This window comes from Odocoileus virginianus, chromosome 17, assembly GCF_023699985.2.
Source record: "Odocoileus virginianus isolate 20LAN1187 ecotype Illinois chromosome 17, Ovbor_1.2, whole genome shotgun sequence".
Lineage (NCBI taxonomy): Eukaryota > Metazoa > Chordata > Mammalia > Artiodactyla > Cervidae > Odocoileus > Odocoileus virginianus.
Genome location: NC_069690.1, coordinates 37,848,319 through 37,867,685, shown reverse-complemented (window position 1 = coordinate 37,867,685; position 19,367 = coordinate 37,848,319). Strand labels below are relative to the sequence as shown.

General features: G+C 49.5%; 1 protein-coding gene across 2 annotated transcripts in view; it reads left to right on the top strand.

The window, feature by feature from the left end:
* The window catches only part of PLXDC1 (plexin domain containing 1), a 65,900-nt gene extending 51,298 nt beyond the window's left edge, over nucleotides 1-14,602 (top strand). The window contains exons 10-14 of one of the 2 annotated variants that reach the window (XM_070479380.1): nucleotides 882-942; nucleotides 2,278-2,413; nucleotides 8,863-8,898; nucleotides 11,808-11,968; nucleotides 13,276-14,602. In XM_070479380.1, coding sequence (XP_070335481.1) covers nucleotides 882-942; nucleotides 2,278-2,413; nucleotides 8,863-8,898; nucleotides 11,808-11,968; nucleotides 13,276-13,395 — 514 coding nt within the window. In that variant the 3' untranslated portion in view covers nucleotides 13,396-14,602. The remainder of the gene's footprint in view (nucleotides 1-881; nucleotides 943-2,277; nucleotides 2,414-8,862; nucleotides 8,899-11,807; nucleotides 11,969-13,275) is intronic. The other variant, XM_070479381.1, reaches the window with a different exon arrangement.
* The last annotated feature ends 4,765 nt before the right edge of the window (nucleotides 14,603-19,367 follow it).

The following is a 19,367-nucleotide window of genomic DNA, read 5'->3' as shown; positions in this document are numbered from 1 at the left end:
GATGGGCAGGCAGTTGCGGTGCAGAGTTCACCAGCCTCACATCCTTTCTCAGCATTGGTGGCTAGTGATACTGGCTTCCCATGCAGAGGTCCCTGCACTTGAATAGGACTTGGGGGATTCTCCTGGCACCAAAGAGTGAAGAACGGAACTTTGAGCATGATGCCGTGAAGAATATTCTCTGGTTCATCCTCGTACCCCACCCCTGCCCTAGGGAAGCGCTTGATGTCTTCCAGCCCAGCTGAGCTGTGCGGTGTCCTCTCAGGGGACCCTGGTCAGCCAGGATCTCATCTCCCAGTCTCTGGCAGGACCCTCACTTTTGCCCTTCAGTGACCACATGGTGGATGTTGGCCAGATTGGCTGATGTCCATCCTTGGCCCCGCCCATCCTTGCCAAATTTAGGCTCCTCCACAAAGAAGGGGGGCTCAGCGAATGAGCAAGACTTTCCCTAGATGAGAACATGTGTGTGAACTCCCTGGTTTCTCAGCAATTTCTGGGCTGCCTGGAGTTGCAGGGCAGGGCTTAAGGTCATTAGAGATCATGCAGTCTGTCAGCTCCATAAATACAGAGACACATACAGACACGCAGATACACACACACACACACATATGCATCTGGGTGGGTGTGGCCTTGGTCCTGGGGAGCTGGGTCAGAAGAAGGGTGGGGATGCCACAAATAGCTTCCCCTCCTTTGGGGGAAGGAGTAGAGGGGGCAGGAGGGGCTTGATCACAGCCACCTGGGGCTGGGGCACCTGCTCAGTGGTCTTGGGTAGGTTCGCCTCCTCCTTGTTCCCCTTGGAGAGCTATTACTGCATGGAGGGGAGGGGAGGGGAGGGCTTCCCTGTCAATCCCATCACACCTCCGGCCTCTTGGCTCCCCCTGCAGATGTTCCAGTGGCTTTGACCGCTACCGCCAGGAGTGGCTGGCCTACGGCTGTGCCCAGGAGGTGAGAGGCTGAAGTGAGCGGGTGGGGGAAGGGCAGGGCTGCAGGCCCACCCCTTGCCTGGTTGCTCTTCTCTTGGTGACATGCTCCCCTCCACTGGGGCTTGCCTCCCTGTCTGATCTGTGTCTGATCTGTGAGACCAATGTGGGAGGTTTTTGAGGGCCTGGTGGGTCCTTGAGACAAGCACTTCTCCTGGTGACTTGGCCCAGAGCAGCAGTTCTCCAGGGGCTCTCTTGGTCCTTGCAGAGGGTATAGTGGGTGTGGCCTTGGCCATACTGGAATCTTCTAGGAGGCTGTGTGCCTGGTAACATTCAAGAAGTCACTGCCCCAGCTCCAACCTTCAGGCATTTAAGGAAGGCGGTCATTCTGGGAGCAAAGTGGGTTGTACCTGGCACCTCCCATTTAGAATCCCATACAGGTTCGACCCCTGGGTTGGAAAGATCCCCTGGAGGAGGACATGGCAACCCACTCCAGTATTCTTGCTTGGAGAATCCCATGGACAGAGGAGCCTGGTGGGCTACAGTCCATAAGGTTACAAAGAGTCGGACATGGCTGAAGTGTCTTAGCATGCATGCACAAGCACAGGTTCCGTCTCACTTGGAATTTTCCAGAATGCTCAATGCTCTGGATGGGTCATGTCCTATTCTCACACCTTTTACTGACACAGAGAGACTCATTCATGTATGCATCCTTTCCCCTCCCTTCCCCTCACTTTCCCTTCTTGCAGGGCAAGCACATGGCATGTGCCCAACACTTGCTCTGATTTAATCCTATCATGGTCCCAGGAGCTAGGGAACAGTGTCCCCATTGATCAGAGAAGGAAACTGAGCCTCAGAGAGGTTCAGTGACTTGGCTGGCAGCTCACAGCTGGTGAAATGGTGAAGGTGTCGGGCCCAGGATTTAAATATGAACCTCCAGAATTACTGCTATGCTCTCACTACCATCTGTTTTATCATTGAGGCTGGGTGAGCTGTTTCTGGTCTTCAAAAAAAAAAACCCCAAACCCCTTGTCCATCCAACAGCCTGTTTCTGACATTGGCTGTTGGTAAATGTACTCATTTGCTTTATTTATTTAAGATTGGCATCTCAGCTCCTTCAGGAAGGATTCGAAGCAGTTGAGAGATAAATTGCCCTGTAAGATAAGATACTTTCAGGATAAAGTGGAAAGCTCAAATGCATTCAGAGCCCAGCTTTGGTTAGATTACCATGCCTGAACCACTCACTGGAATCTTAAATCTTCTGGCCGCTGAGGGATGAAAGCACCCCCAGGGTCCTTCTGTGTGCGACGGAGCCACTGGTAAGGCCTCTGTCCATCGCAGCACCGGGTCTCTCTTGCAGGCAGAAGGCAGAACATGTGAGGACTTCCAGGATGAGGACTCCTACTCGTCCTCCCCCGACAGCTCCTTCAGCCCCTTTGACGCAGACCTCACCACCACCTCCTCCTCCCTCTTCATTGACAGCCTCACCACGGAAGGTACGAATGGGGAGGAGCCATGGCCCTGAAGCATCCCTGCCCCTGATGGGGATTATCTCAGGGAACAGAGTCGTTGCTTCCTGTCACATCTGAGGCTCCCAGAGCCTGGGTCACTTGCCAGTGAGACCCAGAGCTAGGTTTAAGACAAGTAGACTCCATGCCCGCGTCAGAGTTGTGAAACAGAGGGTGACAGAAAAAATTACTGTCCCAGCACAATGCCAATTATTTTACATAATAACTTGATTCATCTTAATAGCAATTCTCAGAGAACCTGTGAGATCTTAGCATCCCGGTAGCAGGTATGAACTCAGGCTCACACACTCAGACGTCAGAGAAAGATTGCATAATTTTTCTGTGACTTCCCTTCTGGTTCCCACCCCTCATTGGGCTGGCATGGTGGGAAGTTCCACCCCCGCCGTTCTGGGGCTTGGCTTTCCACTGCTGTGATGTCCAGGGGGCAGAGGGGAGTGCGGGACATCTCTGACCATCTGGGTTGTTGCTGAACTGCTTCTTCAGGCCTGGATGTCCCTGGGGCCTTCTCTGCCATCCCCATGTTACTGGTGGAATGGTGATTCCTGGGTTCTTGTCCTCAAAACGGAAAGAAATCAATCTAGAGACATAGAACAGTTTTAAGCAGCGGGAGTTTTAATAAGCAAAGCAATATGTACACTCTTGAGAAGGGAGGAGAGCAGACTGTCTGGGGGCCAGAAGCAGCCCCACAGTGAAGGTAGAGTTGGGTTGTTCAGAGTGATGGAAAGTCCCTCCCTGTGTCCTGCATCACTGGATTGATGAGTTGATTGACAGCTTTAGGTTATGTAATTTTCTCCCATAAGCCCCCAAGTAGAAACGGGTTGGGGGGGTGGTGGGCAGGGAATGGCAATACTAATTTATTATAAATACTGTATAATGAACCCCAGGCTATTCTGAGTCACCTCTTAGGTCTGGTTGCACCTACACCAACCAGTACTGGCGGTTTGGAAAGCCCTGTTGGGTTTTTATTATCTGGCTTGGTCCTGATAAGGCTGGAAATTTTGCAGACCTTAACCATAAAAAGGGAGTTCTCTGGGCATGTTCTGGTCACCAGGGTCCAGGTCAGGCAGGGAAAGGTGACCCCGTCTAGGATGGGGTGGGCCCTGCTCATGTCTGACTTGCTGTCTAATAGTCTTCAGCTCCAAGGTCAAGTTGTTTCCATTTCTTTGAGGCCAGTTCTCAGGACTGTGGCAGTGATGTCATGGCTACAGTCTGGTCATCACGCAGTTAACTACTTCCACCGGGTGGAGGTTTTGGTGTCCAGAGGTCCTTGACTCTGCCTAATGTCTATATTATCATTCAGTCTTGTTGAACTGTTTTCCTGTTTTTGTGTTTTCTCACCTCTCTGACTAAACTTATTCTTTGGTTAAAGTTTTTCCACAGAGATAGGTAGGCTGAGGACATGGGGGGCAAGGCCCATAGGATCCTGCTCTGTTTCACTCAGGCCTAGGGTTTTATCGAAGCTGCCGGAGGTCCATCCACCCTGTGGGGAAGACCAGGCAGGGTCCCCGGATTCTTTGGCCATCTCTGAGAAATTCCTTCCTCATCCTTTTTGGATACATGGCATCTAGATTTTAATCCCTTGCCCTAAATCTAAGACTGAAAGATGTATGGGGTCTTCCTACCTCCCCTGAGCCAGATTACCTGTTTGAAAGGAGCAAATGGAAAGGAGGAAAAAGCTGGTATTTTTAAACATTATTCATCCACAATCCCATTTTATAGACAAGGAAATGGGTTCATGAGGGGCAAAGTAGGCTGCTCAGCAGTGGAATATTCTTTCTGTGGTCTCCCCCTGCCTTTGAAATGCAGCCTAGAGAACCGGAAAGCAGGAACCCATGGATCTGGCTGGAGGGAAGTGAACAGTTGATAGAAAGAGCAAACATTTAAGGGGACTGACCATGGGCCAGGTAGGGTGCTGACATTGTGTACCCATTAATACTCAATCCTCCTAATTATGCTGAACTTTGATGCTCTTTGATCCACAGTTTACAGAGGAGACACTGTGGCTAAGAGAGGTTGGTGGGCTTGCCCAAAGTGACACAGTCAGGAAAATGTGGCATCGGGTCTCATCTGGTTCCCAAAGCAGCAGTCTGGCTCGCTCGACCCCAGTGCTTTTCTCAGTGCTGAAAGGAATAGAAAAGGGTCTTCATGGGTTCACTGGGTAGAAAAATAGTGAAGCATGAACAGTGAGGCAGGGAATTCAATACATTACTTGAAAAAGGAGCAAGAGGAGACCTTGCCCTCAGGAATTATAATGGAGTTCAGGGGTGACCTTCCAGTTAAAGGAAACTCCACTTAAAAGAACCCCCTGGCCAGTCACCCTTGAGTTAACACTATGTGCTACTGGGGGCTCAATCTGAGCCCAGAGCTGGGCTGGGGTCTGCAGACATTAGGTGAGAACCCAGCCTTTCCCTCAGGGGTTTAGGGGTGAGCCATGGTGCCTGAGGCCAGAAGGGTGGCTGCGGTGGGGATGGAGAGAGCACAGTGTCTGGCATCTGGAGGTTGGGTTCAAACCCTGACTTGGAATTATTTTCCTTTAGTCCCGGGCCACTGCCATGAAAGGCTGTCCCTACATCAAAGGCTGTCCCATTGATCAGTTTTATCACGTGTGTGTCTCCTGTCATCCCAGGAATGTGTTCCTCCTGTTTGCTATGTAATAAAATTCTACATGGGAAACATTAATTAGAGTAAGGACAGTTATGGCTTTATGGCTTTCCAATCCTGGAGGAGGTGGCAAAGATTAGCAAGTTGCCTTTATAAGAAAAAAATGTGACAAGCACTTGTCCCCACAACAAACTTTCAAGGTGTCTGGAGGGACAGGTTTGGGTCACCCCCTGTCTATGTTATTACAGCCCACACAGGGAGATGACGTCCTGGGGGCAGAGCTCAGGGTCCCTAGCTCAGGGTCCAGGAAGATGAGGTGAGCGATGGGGATACAGCTCTTCAGCCAGGGGAACCCACCTGGTCAGGGCAGAGGTGGAGAGCAGAGAAGTTAGTGGGAGCGGCTGCTGAAGGGTGGTGGACCCCTTCTCTCCCCAGCCAGCCAGAAAAGCAGAGAGGGCCAGGGAAGCAGGAAGTGTGGCAGCTGGATTTTAAGTTACTTAGTTGCTTAAATGCCTCCCACTTAAATGAACCAGAATGACTTCAGAGTGGCAACCAGCTGCCACAAAATCTATGCATTTTATCATAAGGACAGACAGGCACTGACCTGGAATATCTGTGCAGTCTAAGGACTCATCTGATGAGCAGCTGAACAGAACATGTTGGTAGCAGCAAGAAGTGACTGCTAACCACAAAAAATGACCACTCATTCAGTAGACATCACACACGTGGTGAATGTTCATGGGCCTGGACCACAATCCATTAATTAGGGAACCAGTTTGCATTCCGAGGACCCCCAGCAAGGTAACATCGGGGACCCAGCCCTCAGTGAGGGAGAGAAAATCTGCTGCAGGTGCAGCTGGTCACCTTTAGTCATCTTGTGGGAGGGACTGGCTGCAGGTGTCTTTTTGTCTATCAAGACTGGATGTGGCCTGGGCTACAATGTATTTCCAATGGTCTAGATTCAAAACACGTTGATTCAAAAAATCAAGTTAATTTGTCCTATCATGTTTAGGATTACTTTGGTCAACTTTGAGTAATCAATTCATCATTTTCAACTTGTAGTGATGAAATAGATTCAGAGGCGTATATAAATACCTTTATATTTATACCTTATATAAATACCTTTGTGTATTGCAATTCCTGAAGAAAACATATCTTTCTATTTTAAGTCAACAATTCTCTGTTTTGTTTCACTTTGAATTTTTAGGGTGTTTCTGTAATTTTGCTCCTTTACTTTTGACTATGCTGGGCCTTCGTCGCTGCGCAGGCTCTTCTCTAGTTGCAGCTTCTCATTGTGAAGGCCTCTCTTGCCGCAGAGCACTGACTCCAGGAGGTGGGCTTCAGTAGTTGTAGCACACGGGCTCGGTGGTTGTGGCTCCTGGGCTCCAGAGAGCAGGCTCATTAGTTGTGGTTCACAGGCTTAGTTGCTCCACAGCCAGTGGGATCTTCCCAGACCATAGATCAAACCCATGTCTGCTGCATTATCAGGTGGACTCTTTACTTTTTGAATTTAACTTACCTGATGCAAACAGCAAACTCATTGGAAAAGACCCTGATGCTGGGAAGGATTGAAGGCAAAAGGAGAAGAGGGCGGCAGAGGATGAAATGGTTGGATAGCATCACTGATTCAATGGACTTGGACTTGGGCAACCTCTAGAAGATAGTGAGGGACAGAGAGGCCTGACATGCTGCAGTCCGTGGGGTTGCAAAGAATTGGACATGACTTAGCAACTGAACAGCACTGACAATCAATGATAAGCAATTAAATGATTCCAAAGTCAAATCTACAAAAGCAACTATATCCAAAGAAGCTTAGTTTCTAGTTTTCTTCCTCCATTCTATTCCCTCTTTCCTCTGTGAAAGTGAAGTGAGAGTGTTAGTTGTTTAGTCCTGTCCGACTCTTTGCAACCCCATGAACTGTAGCCCACCAGGCTCCTCTGTCCATGGGATTTCCCAGGCAAGAATACTGGAGTGGGTTGCCATTCCCTTTTCCAGGGGATATTCCCGACCCAGAATCGAATCAGGGTCTCCTTCTTTGCAGGCAGATTCTTAACCATCTGAGCCACCAGGGAAGCCCCTTTCCTCTGTGGGGTACTATTTTTAAATTTCCTTCTGGTTTGTTCTTTTACTATAGTGTGATTTTTTGATATTTGAAGATTTATTGGAAACACATAGCAGAATAGGATGCTACATTCAGGTACTGGGAGTGTAAAATGGTTGGTTGCTGAGAGGCTCATAGTCTACGGATGCTCCAGAAACAGATCAAATGCTGTGGCACATGGGAGGACACCCCCATCTATCTATCCTCTGGGAAGTGACAGGGCTGCGACCAGGACCAGACTGAGGTAAATGATACACTCGAAGCAGATATAGAAGTTAAGGAGGCATACACACACAAAAGCAATGATTAAGGAAATAATCTTTTCATGCAATATTTTCAAAAATTGAAAGTAATGCCAGAATTCTATGGTGAACAAAATATCAAAAAAAATTTTTGTAAAGTAATTAGCCTCCAACTAATAAAAATAAATGGAAAAAAAAAATTTTTAAAAAGACAGAATCAGACCCTGTTTCACTTGTGTCATCCTAGCCTCAGCCCTCAAGAGTCCTTTCAGGAGTGGGACTTTTGAAAGAGGAGTGGTGAAGGGGAGGAAGGGCATGTCCTGTAGGAGGAACAGAATATGCAGCGACTCAGAGATCTGAGAAGACTCCGAGGTCTGGAGAGCCTTGAGTCGCTTGTTACACCCACTGTGACGAGTGCTATTGAGTTGACCCAATGACAGGAGAAGAGAAGACTGGGAAAAACTGCCAAGGGTCTTGAACATCTGTAATCCAAGGGGAGTCAGTGGAAGCTCCCCTTTGAATGAGGAGGATGGTGGAGGGGGAGAAGGGACGCAGAGCTGGTTGCAGGCCCTACATTGTGGAAGGTTCCATTGGTTTAATGTTTAGTGCTTGAAGCAGTAATCTCTAGTCATCTAGAATAGTCTCCTGATGTGGAATTTTTGCTGTCCTTTCCCCATAGGAATCTGTGGGGAAGAACCACAGGAAGGGTCAACCATTGGAACTTATTTAGGAGGCTGCAGGGTACACTCCTTGAGGTGTAGAGGGAGTGTATTGGCTGGAAATCTGTCTCCCACATTCTACCCTGGGTGTCTTCAAGCAGATTTGATCTTGTGGCTCACACACACCCCACCTCAAATCCTTCCTCCCCATCCTGCTGCCCCTTAGGATACTGTGAAAGGCCCTGAATTTGGCTTTCCAGGCCGCTGTCCACCCCCACCCCCAGCCTAACTCCCTCTCATCATCCCCTACTCACAGCCTGTCTGCCCTCCAGCTGCACTGAACTGCTTTCTATATCTCTACTGGCCAAATTCTTGCTGACTCCAGCCTTTGCCCCACCGTCTATCTGGGACTCTGTCTCAGCCCCACATCTCATCCCACCTTCTTGACTGCCTTTGTGTGGACAATTTTCATTGTACCTCCATTCCCCGCCCCCCACCCCCACCCTATGACCTCGCTGAGGGCAGAGATCACATCTATCCACAGTACCTACTCCCTGTGTTCAACTGCAAGTAAATACTCAGTAAGTATTTGTTGAACGAATGAACAATAGGAAAAGTTGGCTTGTCTGTGGCCTTCGATCTTTAGACTGCTATGTGACTTTGAGCAAGTCACCTCCCTTCTCTGGGCTTCAGTTTCCTAGCCTTCAGAATGAAGGGCTGAACTGAACCTACCTAAAGTCTCATCCAGTCCTAAAGGGACAAAGGCCACTGTGATTCTGCTAACCTTGCAACTTCTCTCCTTTCCCTTTGAAGATGACACCAAAGTGAATCCCTACGCTGGAGGAGATGGTGAGTACAGAGATGCCTGCCCCTCTTCATCGCACCGCTGCCTCTTGGACTCACCCCCCAAGAGGGTGCAGCCTTCACCTGGCCTCTTTGCTTTTTGGAGAAGGAAATGGCAACCCACTCCAATACTCTTGCCTAGAAAATTCCATGGATGGAGGAGGCTGGTGGGCTACAGTCCATGGGGTTGCAAAGAGTCAGACACGCCTGAGCGACTTCACTTTCTTTCTTTGCTTTTACTCCTTGACTGGGGGAGAGGGAAACGACCACAGCCTGGGCTTCTCCAACCTCCTGCTTGGTGGGCAGGTGCGGGAAGTGGTGGGAGCTTCTGGGCACATACTGCCTAGGCTGAAAAAGCAAATCTACATCTAGACATTTCTCATCTCAGGCGGGAACCTCCTGCAGTTCTTCTGACCACAGTGCTCTTGAGTATTCACTGCCCCGAAAGGAGTGAGAGGCAGAGGAGAGGCTGAGCTAGGGCAGGCATGCCCTAGCTGTCCCCAAGGGGCCTCCCAACCAATGATGGGTGGAGAGTAGATTCTCTCATTAAAGTTGTTGCAGGAAGGGGGACTGCTTCCAGGGACCGAGAGTGAGCTCTTGTCTAACACCCTGAAATGAATTGTCTGAGGAGACACGTGGGCTGAACAAGAGATGTTATTGGGAAGGGGAGCCCGGGTGAAGAGCAGCAGGGTCAGGGACCTCAGGAGGACTGCTCTGCCATGTGGTTTGCAGTCTCTGGTTTTATGGTGATGGTGTTAGTTTCTGGGTTGTCACTGGCCAGTCATTCTGCCTCAGGGTCCTTCCTGGTGTCATGCACTTCAGCCAAGATGGATTCTAGCCAGGATTCTGGGAGGTTGGTAGGGTGTATGAACTGGAGTCTCCTCTCTCCTTTTGACCTTTCCTGAATTATTCCAGTTGGTGGTAGCTTGTTAGTGCCACGTTCCTTACTGGAACCTCCAGTTTAAGATAACTCATTCAATATTAGTGAACTAGGCACTGTGGGATCTGGCCAGGGCAGGATCTGATCAGTGTTTGCCCTAACAAAGTTGCCTTTGATTCCCAACGTGGGTTGGCAGAGAGGACACAAAAGTTGTCCACCACAATTTTACACAGCTTAAGAAGGTAGGGTCCCTGCTCCCAGGACTGCCTGGGGAGATAATCTCCTCTCTGGTGATGTAGGGGTGGGGGGGGGAGCATCTCCCCTGGCCTTTGCCCAGGGCCAGCTTAAGCCCTTACTACAACTACCACAAAGGGGAGATGGAAGAGCCTTCCAGCTCCAGGGGCTGGGAGACTGTTAACCCGGCTCCAACAGGAGAGGAGGGCTGTTAACACATCAGTTAGATGGTTCCTCCCACCAGAGGTGGAGCCACTGCTCCTCTGGGCACCAGGTGTGAGTGTGCATCTGTGTCCACTGGGCTGAGGGGAGGCAGGGGGCTCTGAGCCACGTTCGTTCCCCTTATTCCACATCGTGTGCTCATCAGTCCAAGCCCTGCCCTCAGATCATCAGGGTCACTGAAGGCTGCAGGCTGATGGCCAGGTCAGGAGAGGCCAGCTCAGGGTGTGTCCTCACCACTCCCCGAGCTCTTGGCAGATACCCTGGCGGTGCCCCAGGGTAGTTTGTCTCCTAAGCTTTTTTTCTCCTGCAGACAAAAGGGTATGGGGAACACAATGACTTTGGATGTATGCAACATTTTATTAAAAATCCCCACCCCTTGTTGATTCCCATCACACCCACCAGCGAAATAAAACAGACTTCAATATTTCTGTTGCTCGCATGCTGCTCTGTCTTCTCTATGTCATTATCCCCACATCCTTTTAGGATAAGAAGAAGCAGCAAAAAGTCACCACAGGTAATATTAGTGAACTAGGCTTCTTAGCATCCCTGACTCGATGGACATGAGTTTGAGCAAGCTCCAGGAGTTGGTGATGGACAGGGAAGCCTGGTGTGCAGTCCATGGGGTCACAAAGAGTCGGACACGACTAAGCGACTGAACTGAACTGAACTGAGGCTTCTTAGTGACTGGCACTCCTTGGACGAATCCCTTTACCTCTCTGTGTTTCCATTCCTTCAGCTGTACAAGAAAGGATTGGGTTGGGTGTGCTTGCAGCTCCACAGTCTATGGAAAATACTCAGCCTTCTCCTTGGGCTGTATTTCAAATGCTTGCAATGTTCTCAGAGAGTGTTTGCTGGCTTATTAGCCCTTAGAGGACCTAGTTCATTTCTTTTATTGAGTTCCTCTGATGGGTCTGCCATTTTTTCTAAGAGTTGAGGACCCTGAGATGAATAAGAAACTGTCCCTGCCCTCCAGGAGGTCACAATCTGGTAGTGGACAGTGACAGGTAAAAATGTGGTCATTTTGCTCTCATAATTGCTACACTTATTGAAGTTGTCCCAGAGACTGGCTGTGCTCCCCAGCAGTTGACATGAATTATCTCATTTTAATCATCACTGTAATCCTATCAGGTAGTTATCATTATTATCCTGTTCTACATAAATGATGACTGAGACACACAGAAGTTAAATAAGATGCCCAAGATTACACAGCTAGTGAGTAGCAGAGTCTGTATTTGAAACCAGATAGCCAGACTCCAGATCCCACAACCATCAGATCTCTTAACCATCACATGCCCTTTGAATTCCTTAAAAGGACCTATATGGGATGGGTATGAGAGAGAGCTTTTATGATCCTTAGAAGACATTTGGGCAACTTTTAAGTGATTTTGGAAAACCACCTGAATTGTGCTAAGAACAAAGTTAATGTCACCCTCGTTATAGTTCTGCCCGATCCACCCTTTCATGTATTTGATAAGGAGATCTGAGGGTTCTGTCGGCTTTTATCTCTGGGACTTTGTCAGAACCCAGGACTCCACGGCCCCTGCTTCCTTGATCCCCTGACCTAATGGTCTCTCCGCAGGCCTTCAGAACAACCTGGCCCCCAAGACGACGGGGTCCCCTGTGCACCTGGGCACCATCGTGGGCATTGTGCTGGCCGTCCTCCTTGTGGCTTCCATCATCCTGGCCGGGATCTACATCAATGGTCACCCCACCTCCAACGCTGCCCTCTTCTTCATCGAGGTCTGTGCAGGGTGGGGCCGCCCCTCTGCCATCCCCATCTGCGTCAGCATTCCCCAGCCATTCAGTCCCTATCTCTCCTCATCTCGTCCCTCACCCACCTCACAGCAGGCTCCTGTTTCCACTTGAGGGGCTTCATCAATTCCATCCGGGCGTGTCGCCCACTGGCAGGCGCTCTCTGAGTCCCTAAGCCCCAGGGCTTGGCCCCTCAGGACTCCTCTGGCCTGCTTGTCCTGTCGAATGGCCACTGCTTTGGCTCCACCATCTGTGGAATCAGAACAGTGACCATCCCCAGAGGAAGGAGAGAAAACCACAGATGCCTCACATGCCCTTGAGTGGTTATGTGACCGTCCCCAGTGATTTATGGTTTCTCACACCCAAATTCCAAGGCCTGGGGCATATCCAAAGCCATAATGAAACTGAGGTCTTTGCCTCTTGGCCTGCTGTGTGCGTTTTTCAATTAGATTTGACAGGCCACAGTAATCATAAGAGTCGCTCTGTCTGGGAGCTTTCGTTGAGGATGCTGCAGTTTTGAACGTCTCAGAACTCAGAAGGGGCTGGGCTCCTCCACTGTGGGCTGTTGGGCTCGGGAGCCCCTGCCCACCCCCAACCCGTGGCGGCTGGCCAGCTCTCTGAATCCCACAGCAGGGTGGCCTCTGGGGCCACAACCCTCCACGTGGGTCACACGCCCCTTGACCTCATCATCCAGAGGCCTGGGTGGTTCCCTCCTCTCTGGTTCAATGCCACCTGTTTCTTACAAATTCTAACCAGTCATTGGTAGGTTAACACTAAGACCTGCCAAGGCTAAGACCTACCTGGTTTCACCTGGGGAACCTGCAGATCCCCAGCCACAGGGATGCAGACGGGAAGGTCTGAGACCTGGGAATCTGCGTTTTCTTCAGCTCCCCACCTCTGATGCAGAACCTGTCCTGTCTAGAGGGTTATCTTGGCATTTCCAGAACCTCCCAGATCATTCCATCTCTTACCCATTCCCTCACTTTGCGCAGTCTTAGGGCTCCACTTGATGTGTTGCTGAGTTTTTCACCTTGTGTCCTGCAGTCCACATGGCAAAGCATCAAATGACCTCCTTCCCAACTCCTGGGGCTCCCGGTGGGTTTCCCAGTGCGCTGAGGATCACTGCCGGGAGCCTTCTGGGGAGGGGGTCTACGCTTCACCTGGCTCAGGCACAGTAGCCCCCAAGAGCCCTTGAAAAGTGCTCAGAGCTGTCCCCCGGGGTGAAGGGGAGAGGGTGGGGAGGGTCCCCAGTGGGTGGGGTCACACCCACTCACTCTGCGTCTGTGCCCCCGCAGCGGAGACCTCACCACTGGCCGGCCATGAAGTTCCGCAACCACCCCAGTCACTCCACCTACACAGAGGTTGAGCCCTCAGGCCAGGAGAAGGAGGGCTTCGTGGAGGCGGAGCAGTGCTGAGAGCGCCAGGTCTCCCTTGGAAGGGTACAAAGGAAGACCCGGGGACCTCAAAACACACGAGTCAAAGCAAAGCAGAGAAATGACTTTTCTTGGCCTCCTCTGAACACACCCTGGCTGGGAAAACGAGCCCGTGGTCTGCGGTGCCAGCGCTACAGTTTGGCCATCACACCCCAGATATTGAAGCAGGGGCGGAAAAGCCACAATAACCAGTAACAATCACCTGTGCCAGGGGTCTCCCCTTCTGAGTCTCTCCATGGTCTACTCCGGAGCTGCCTCAGAGGTCCCTTCCCACCTGGAGGTGGACAGATGCCCTGCTCCCATCACCTAATGCCCGTGTGTACGACAAAGAGAAGCAGGCCCTGGATTGTAGCCGCCGCATTCCAGGGTCCATAGACTCAAGAGCAGGTCCTCATGGCTATGGATTCAGAGTATTTTGCCCCAGCTTCTGTGGTCTAGAGGTCTGGAGAAGGACTTCTCACCATCTGTTACACACAGGTACGGCTGCTCCCAGCGCTTTCAGCAAGACACTGATTGGCATGCTGGCATCCGAAGAAACCCAAAGGAGAGAAGAGAGAACTTGTGGGCAGATTGCGTTTTTAGGCTTCGCTTCCCCCAACTTGCCCTATCTGCTGAGAATCAGTTAGTTTCTGCATTGAACACGTGTGTGGCCCATGTCACAGGCTTTATCCAACGGCAGCCCAGCCCACCAGGTGAGCCGTGCTGTGCGCGGCCACATCCATCAGGTGGGCTCTTCATTCCAGGGGCACGTTTGGGGGTCCATTGTCTTCATTGGCCTGGTTTTCCATCAGTGCCAGTCAGTACCTCCAAAGGCAGGGCCTGCCTGATCAATACTTTGCCTCCTCTGAGCTGGAATTTTATAGTCATTAAAGAGATATAAGGTGGGGAGAAGCTTCTTGAAACATACCCAACAGGGAACTTCAGTTGGATTCTGTTGAAAAGCAAAACCTCTAGGACAATTGGGACAGGGGAAGCTGGTGCAGAAAAGAAGGACTTTATATCTGCCGGAATTTCTTGGGGCAGAGAGTTTAGGCTCCCAAACCTAATCTGGTTTTTAAGTGAGTTCTGTCCTGGACATGAGTTGGTGTTGCTTCTGAAGAGCATTTCAAATGAAAACCTATAGTTCACCCTCATTCAAAGTAAAAAAAAAAAATATCAGCAGCAAATAAACATTAAATCACAGGCTCCACTATCCTTTGTTGTTGTTTAGTCACTAAGTTGTGTCAGACTGTTTGTGACCCCATGGACTGTAGCCTGCCAGGCTCCTGTGTCCATGGAATTTCCCAGGCAAGACTACTAGAGTGGGTTGCCATTTCCTGCTCCAGGGGATCTTCCCAACCCAGGAAGCAGACCCATGTGTCCTGCATTGGGAGGCAAATTCTTTACCGCTGAGCCACCTGGGAAGCCCTCCACTGTTCTTAGGTCCGTTTATGCATGTCACCAGCATGCTGCCAAAGAAAGAAGTTTATGTACAAAGCCTCCTGAAGTGGGGGGTAGGAAGTCTGCAAATAGCCAGGCACATACAAACACTGGACTGATGGTCTTGCAGATGCTCCATGGTTTATCCTTGGTGAGAATGCTAATAACCATTGGAGTGGGAAACATGCTGGACCTCGGCTTTCCATAGGTATCCTTCATAAACCAGGCAAGGAAGAGCTATGATTTTGAGAAATTGTATCCAAACTTGAGAAAGTAAAAAGATAATGCAACAAAGAGAATATAGAGTTCTTTTCAAGCTTCTGAAGGTATGAAACAGAGCCCTTCTAATGAAAGAATCGCAGCCAGGCACTGAAATACTCAGGGATGCCAGCACTGCTGGCTGGCAGGAGGGTGATTTTTGCCCTTGGCTGACCAACAGAGAATCTATGACCTTTGTGTGTCTAAAACAGCCAGTGAGGGAGTTCCAGCTGTGACAAGATGCAACGCACAGCATCACAGGTCCCACTCCCAAACTCCAGCATGCTTCTTCCTAACGGGGGCTCTTCCAATCATGCTGATTCCTGAAGGGAAAGAAGACCAAGAATGAAAAAATGGGCTGTGATGTGCTGAGGCCTCTACTAGTAAACACTGCAGGTGGAGAAAGTTCAATATACCTCAGGCTAGTCAGAGCAAGCCTCGCTGGCCCCTGGGATAACAGTGGTGAAGGCAGTGGAGCTGTTTGTCAGCAGGTAGCCTGGTTTGTTAACAGCAAAAAAGAACTAAAGATGTGTCATTCAGAGAGGTCCCTGGCCATTCAGAGCCCCTCAAGTCAAAACAAAGCACTCCCAAGAAATAGCCAGCAGCTCACAGAATTAATGCTGGTTCTCACCTGTTCTTAGGCTCTCTCACGAGATCAAGCATCTCTCAGACCCGAGAGTTTAACTCCAAGGTTTAGAGGGGGTTCACCGGGTAGCTACAGAGAGGGACTCAGCTGCAGAGTGAATGACCAGAACGAGACATAGCTGTTTCGTGGTCAACCAGCAATGGAGTACTTTTGCGCACCATCAACCACAGATAGCTTGCAGACTTCCAGACTCCTCTGCCCCACAGGCAAACAAAATCACCCAGGAGAGCAGGTGGTCAGCAGATCCTTCCCTACATGGTGCCTTTGGGCATCCTCACAGTGAGCCCACTGGAGAGGGGTTGGATGGGTCCAGGAAAGCTCATCACTGTGACAGAAAGCTTCAACCCCATGAAACATCTGTCCATGTGGTACCCAGAAGCCAGAAGCTCTCTGGGAGGCTCTGTTTTACATCAAAACTCTTAAGAGAGTCAACAAGAAAATGAGAAGGAAATCTGCTGGCGGTCCAGAAGTTAGGACTCTGCTTCCACTGCGGTGGCCAGACAGGGAACTAAAATCTCACAAGCCACAAAAGAAAAAGAAAGAAAGAAAAAGAGAAGAAAAATGCAGAGGCCAAGTGTGAGAGGGGACCCCTGGATCAGGCTGTGAGCACAACTTAATTCCCCTGTAATCAGCCGCCCTTAGATTTGTGGATTTGTCCAATAAGGTCCTTGGAGGTTTCTGATTCTAGAACATGAATGCATATAAGCCCAGCCAGCAATTCCAGTACCCAGGAATGCCCCAGGTGAAGCAGATGGGGTTTCCAAGCTGGACTAACACCCCATCACCCTCCTTCCTCAATCAGATATCACCACCCATTCACCCCAGCAGGCCCCTGACTCTGGAGACTGCCTCTTCATGTCTTCAGGTCTCAGCCTGGAGCCTGAGGTTGAAAATGTCCTTTTGTCACTGTTAGAGGTTCTCAATGGGCCTATGGAAACAATTTTTTTAATTTGTGTGTTTTGCCAGGACTCTCCTATGTAATGGAGCCCCTGAGTATGTATATATATTTATACAAACACACATATACATATATGTAAAATTGCTAAAAACATTGGATGAAGCTTATAGCTGTGCTCAGCCTGTAGCTAGATGTGTTATGTTAAGACAGTGGGAAAAGCTGTCAGTCAACCACACTATATGAAAAGCAGAGTATTCACTTGAGCTGTTCACTTATCTCATTGTGGACAGAGCTAAAATTGTCTTCTCTGGGTGCTGGAGCAGATTTTCTCAAAGCACTGATCAGGAGCCATACCCAGACTCCCTATATCAGGTATAGTCACAAATCAAATCAGCCTCTTTCTCTGTCTCTCACCATCTCCCATTCTCCCCTCCCCTAGGTGCCCCCCCTACAACAAAAAGACACCTGAGTTTACAGCACAATTCAAAGGATTTGGGATATGAGGGCACCGTGTGTGTGTGTGTGTGTGTGTGTGTGTGGGTGGGTGCAGTCGTGTCCAACTCTTTGAGACCCCGTGGACTGCAACTCACCAGGCTCCTCTGTCCATGAGATTTCCCAGGCAAGATTACTGGAGTGGGTTGCCATTTCCTCCTCTAGGATATCTTCCCAACCCAGGGATCGAACCCACATCTCCTGCATCTCCTGCACTGGCAAGTGGATTCTTTACCACTGGCTCCACCTGGGAAACCTACCTGTTTTAAATGCAATCTTTTCACGTATTTAGCGTGAGAATTCTTTGCACAGATTCCCAGTGTTAATAATAAAAGGCAACATTCTTTTATAACTTCTGCGTGTGCAAAATTAAGTGCAAAAGATTTTGAGTGACATTATGCAAGTCATCCCACAGCCCTTAGTACTGATGACTGCCTTCTCTGAGGACCTACCCTAAGGAGCAGAGGAAGAGCCTCCAGCAATCTGCCAAGCAGGCGTGTTTTTCCCAAACTCCTGTCCCATCTCAAAGAGAAACAGCCTGGAAAGAGATTCTAGCTATTTATTTATCAGAGGTGTGTAAGTCCCTGGAAGTAAACTACATGGGTTTCTAATCTACTATCTCGAGACAGAAAATAAATCTGCTAAATTGATGCTGCCACATTTCTGAAGATTTTGCATTTGAACCACCTTAGCAGCCTCACCGTGGGTTTTTATTACTTCACAATTTTGCTCACAAAACATGGTTAAGCAAATCAAAACAGAAAGAGGAAAAACTTGAACTCCTCACGGCCAAACTCAGCTATGCCAAATTTCAGGCTCCAAACAAACCAGCTTATAAATAAACATGTTTTGTTTGCCAAATAGAGAGGAGTATATTGGAGAAGGCAATGTGGATTGATGAGAAAGCCCTGGGCTACTCCATGGTGCTTCAGAAGGTGGGAGCTTCGGACCCTGCTCTGCCCCTGAGAAGCTGTGTGTTGTTGGCCAAGTCATCCAACTTCTCTGGGCCTCTGCAAAATAAGGGAGTGGGAGGACTAATTGATCTAAGGAGAGGATGTTTTCCTCTCCTTAGCAAATATGCTTATCTGGCTTTGTTCTTTCCAATTCACAAGCAGCTTGAATGGAAGCATCCCTTTGGCTTCCATTATCCCTGGTGGCTCAGAGGATAAAGCGTCTACATGCAATGCAGGAAACCTGGGTTCAATCCCCGATTTGGGAAGATTCCCTGGAGAAGGAAATGGCAACCCACTCCAGTATTCTTGCCTGGAGAATCCCATGGACAGAGGAGCCTGATGGGCTATAGTCCATGGGGTCGCAAAGAGTTGGACACAACTGAGCGACTTCACACACATCCTTAGTAAAGTGACCAACTTGTTCTAGTTTGCCTGGGACTTCCTGACTTTAACACTGAGAGTCCTGTGTCCCGGGAAACCACTCGATCAAGAACCCACTGGGACAGTGGTCAGTCTATCCTTAGAGTCTATCCTGAACCCACTGGTTGAGGAGATGTCAACAATCTCAAGAACCTGCAGAGCATTAAAGTGTGGTCCATAGAGGCATCCCCTGGGGGTTAACTGGTAATGCAGAATTCAGGCCCACCTACCCCAGACCTATTGAGTCAGGATCTGCAATTGACCAGCTGCTCAGGTGACTCAGGTGAAATGCACGAACATTTGAGAAGCATTTCTAGGAAGCAATTTTACTGACATGATCACAGCCTGCTGGAGGGGCATTATTTTCCCATCTCTCAGATGAGGAAATTGAGACTCAGACAGACAGTTCCCTTGTTTATTTACTCATTCTCTCCATACTTATTAAGCACCTACTGTGTGCCAGGCATCATTAAGTGGCCTGCCCAAGGTCACACAGTAGTTGAGAGAATTCCCAAACTCTGGACTTGGTTCCCACCTGGGGTTGTTCCTCTAGGGCAGGGCAGTGCCAGAGCCATGTGGCCACAGTTTAATTGGGGAGCGGGGACTTCCCTGGTTGTCCAGTGGCTAAGACTCTGTGCTGTCAATGCAGGGGGCCCAGGATTCGATCCCTGATCAGGGAACTAGATCCCACATGCTATAACCAAAGATCCCACATGCCGCAACTAAGACTCGGAGCAGCCAAATAAGTTAAAGATAAACAGAGCCACCCTAGGCCTATAAGAGTCTTAAAAAGATGCAGAACAAGGACATGCACTCGTATCCCCCAAAACTGTGAGCTTATCAGCTATTTATTTACAGAGTCCAAGAC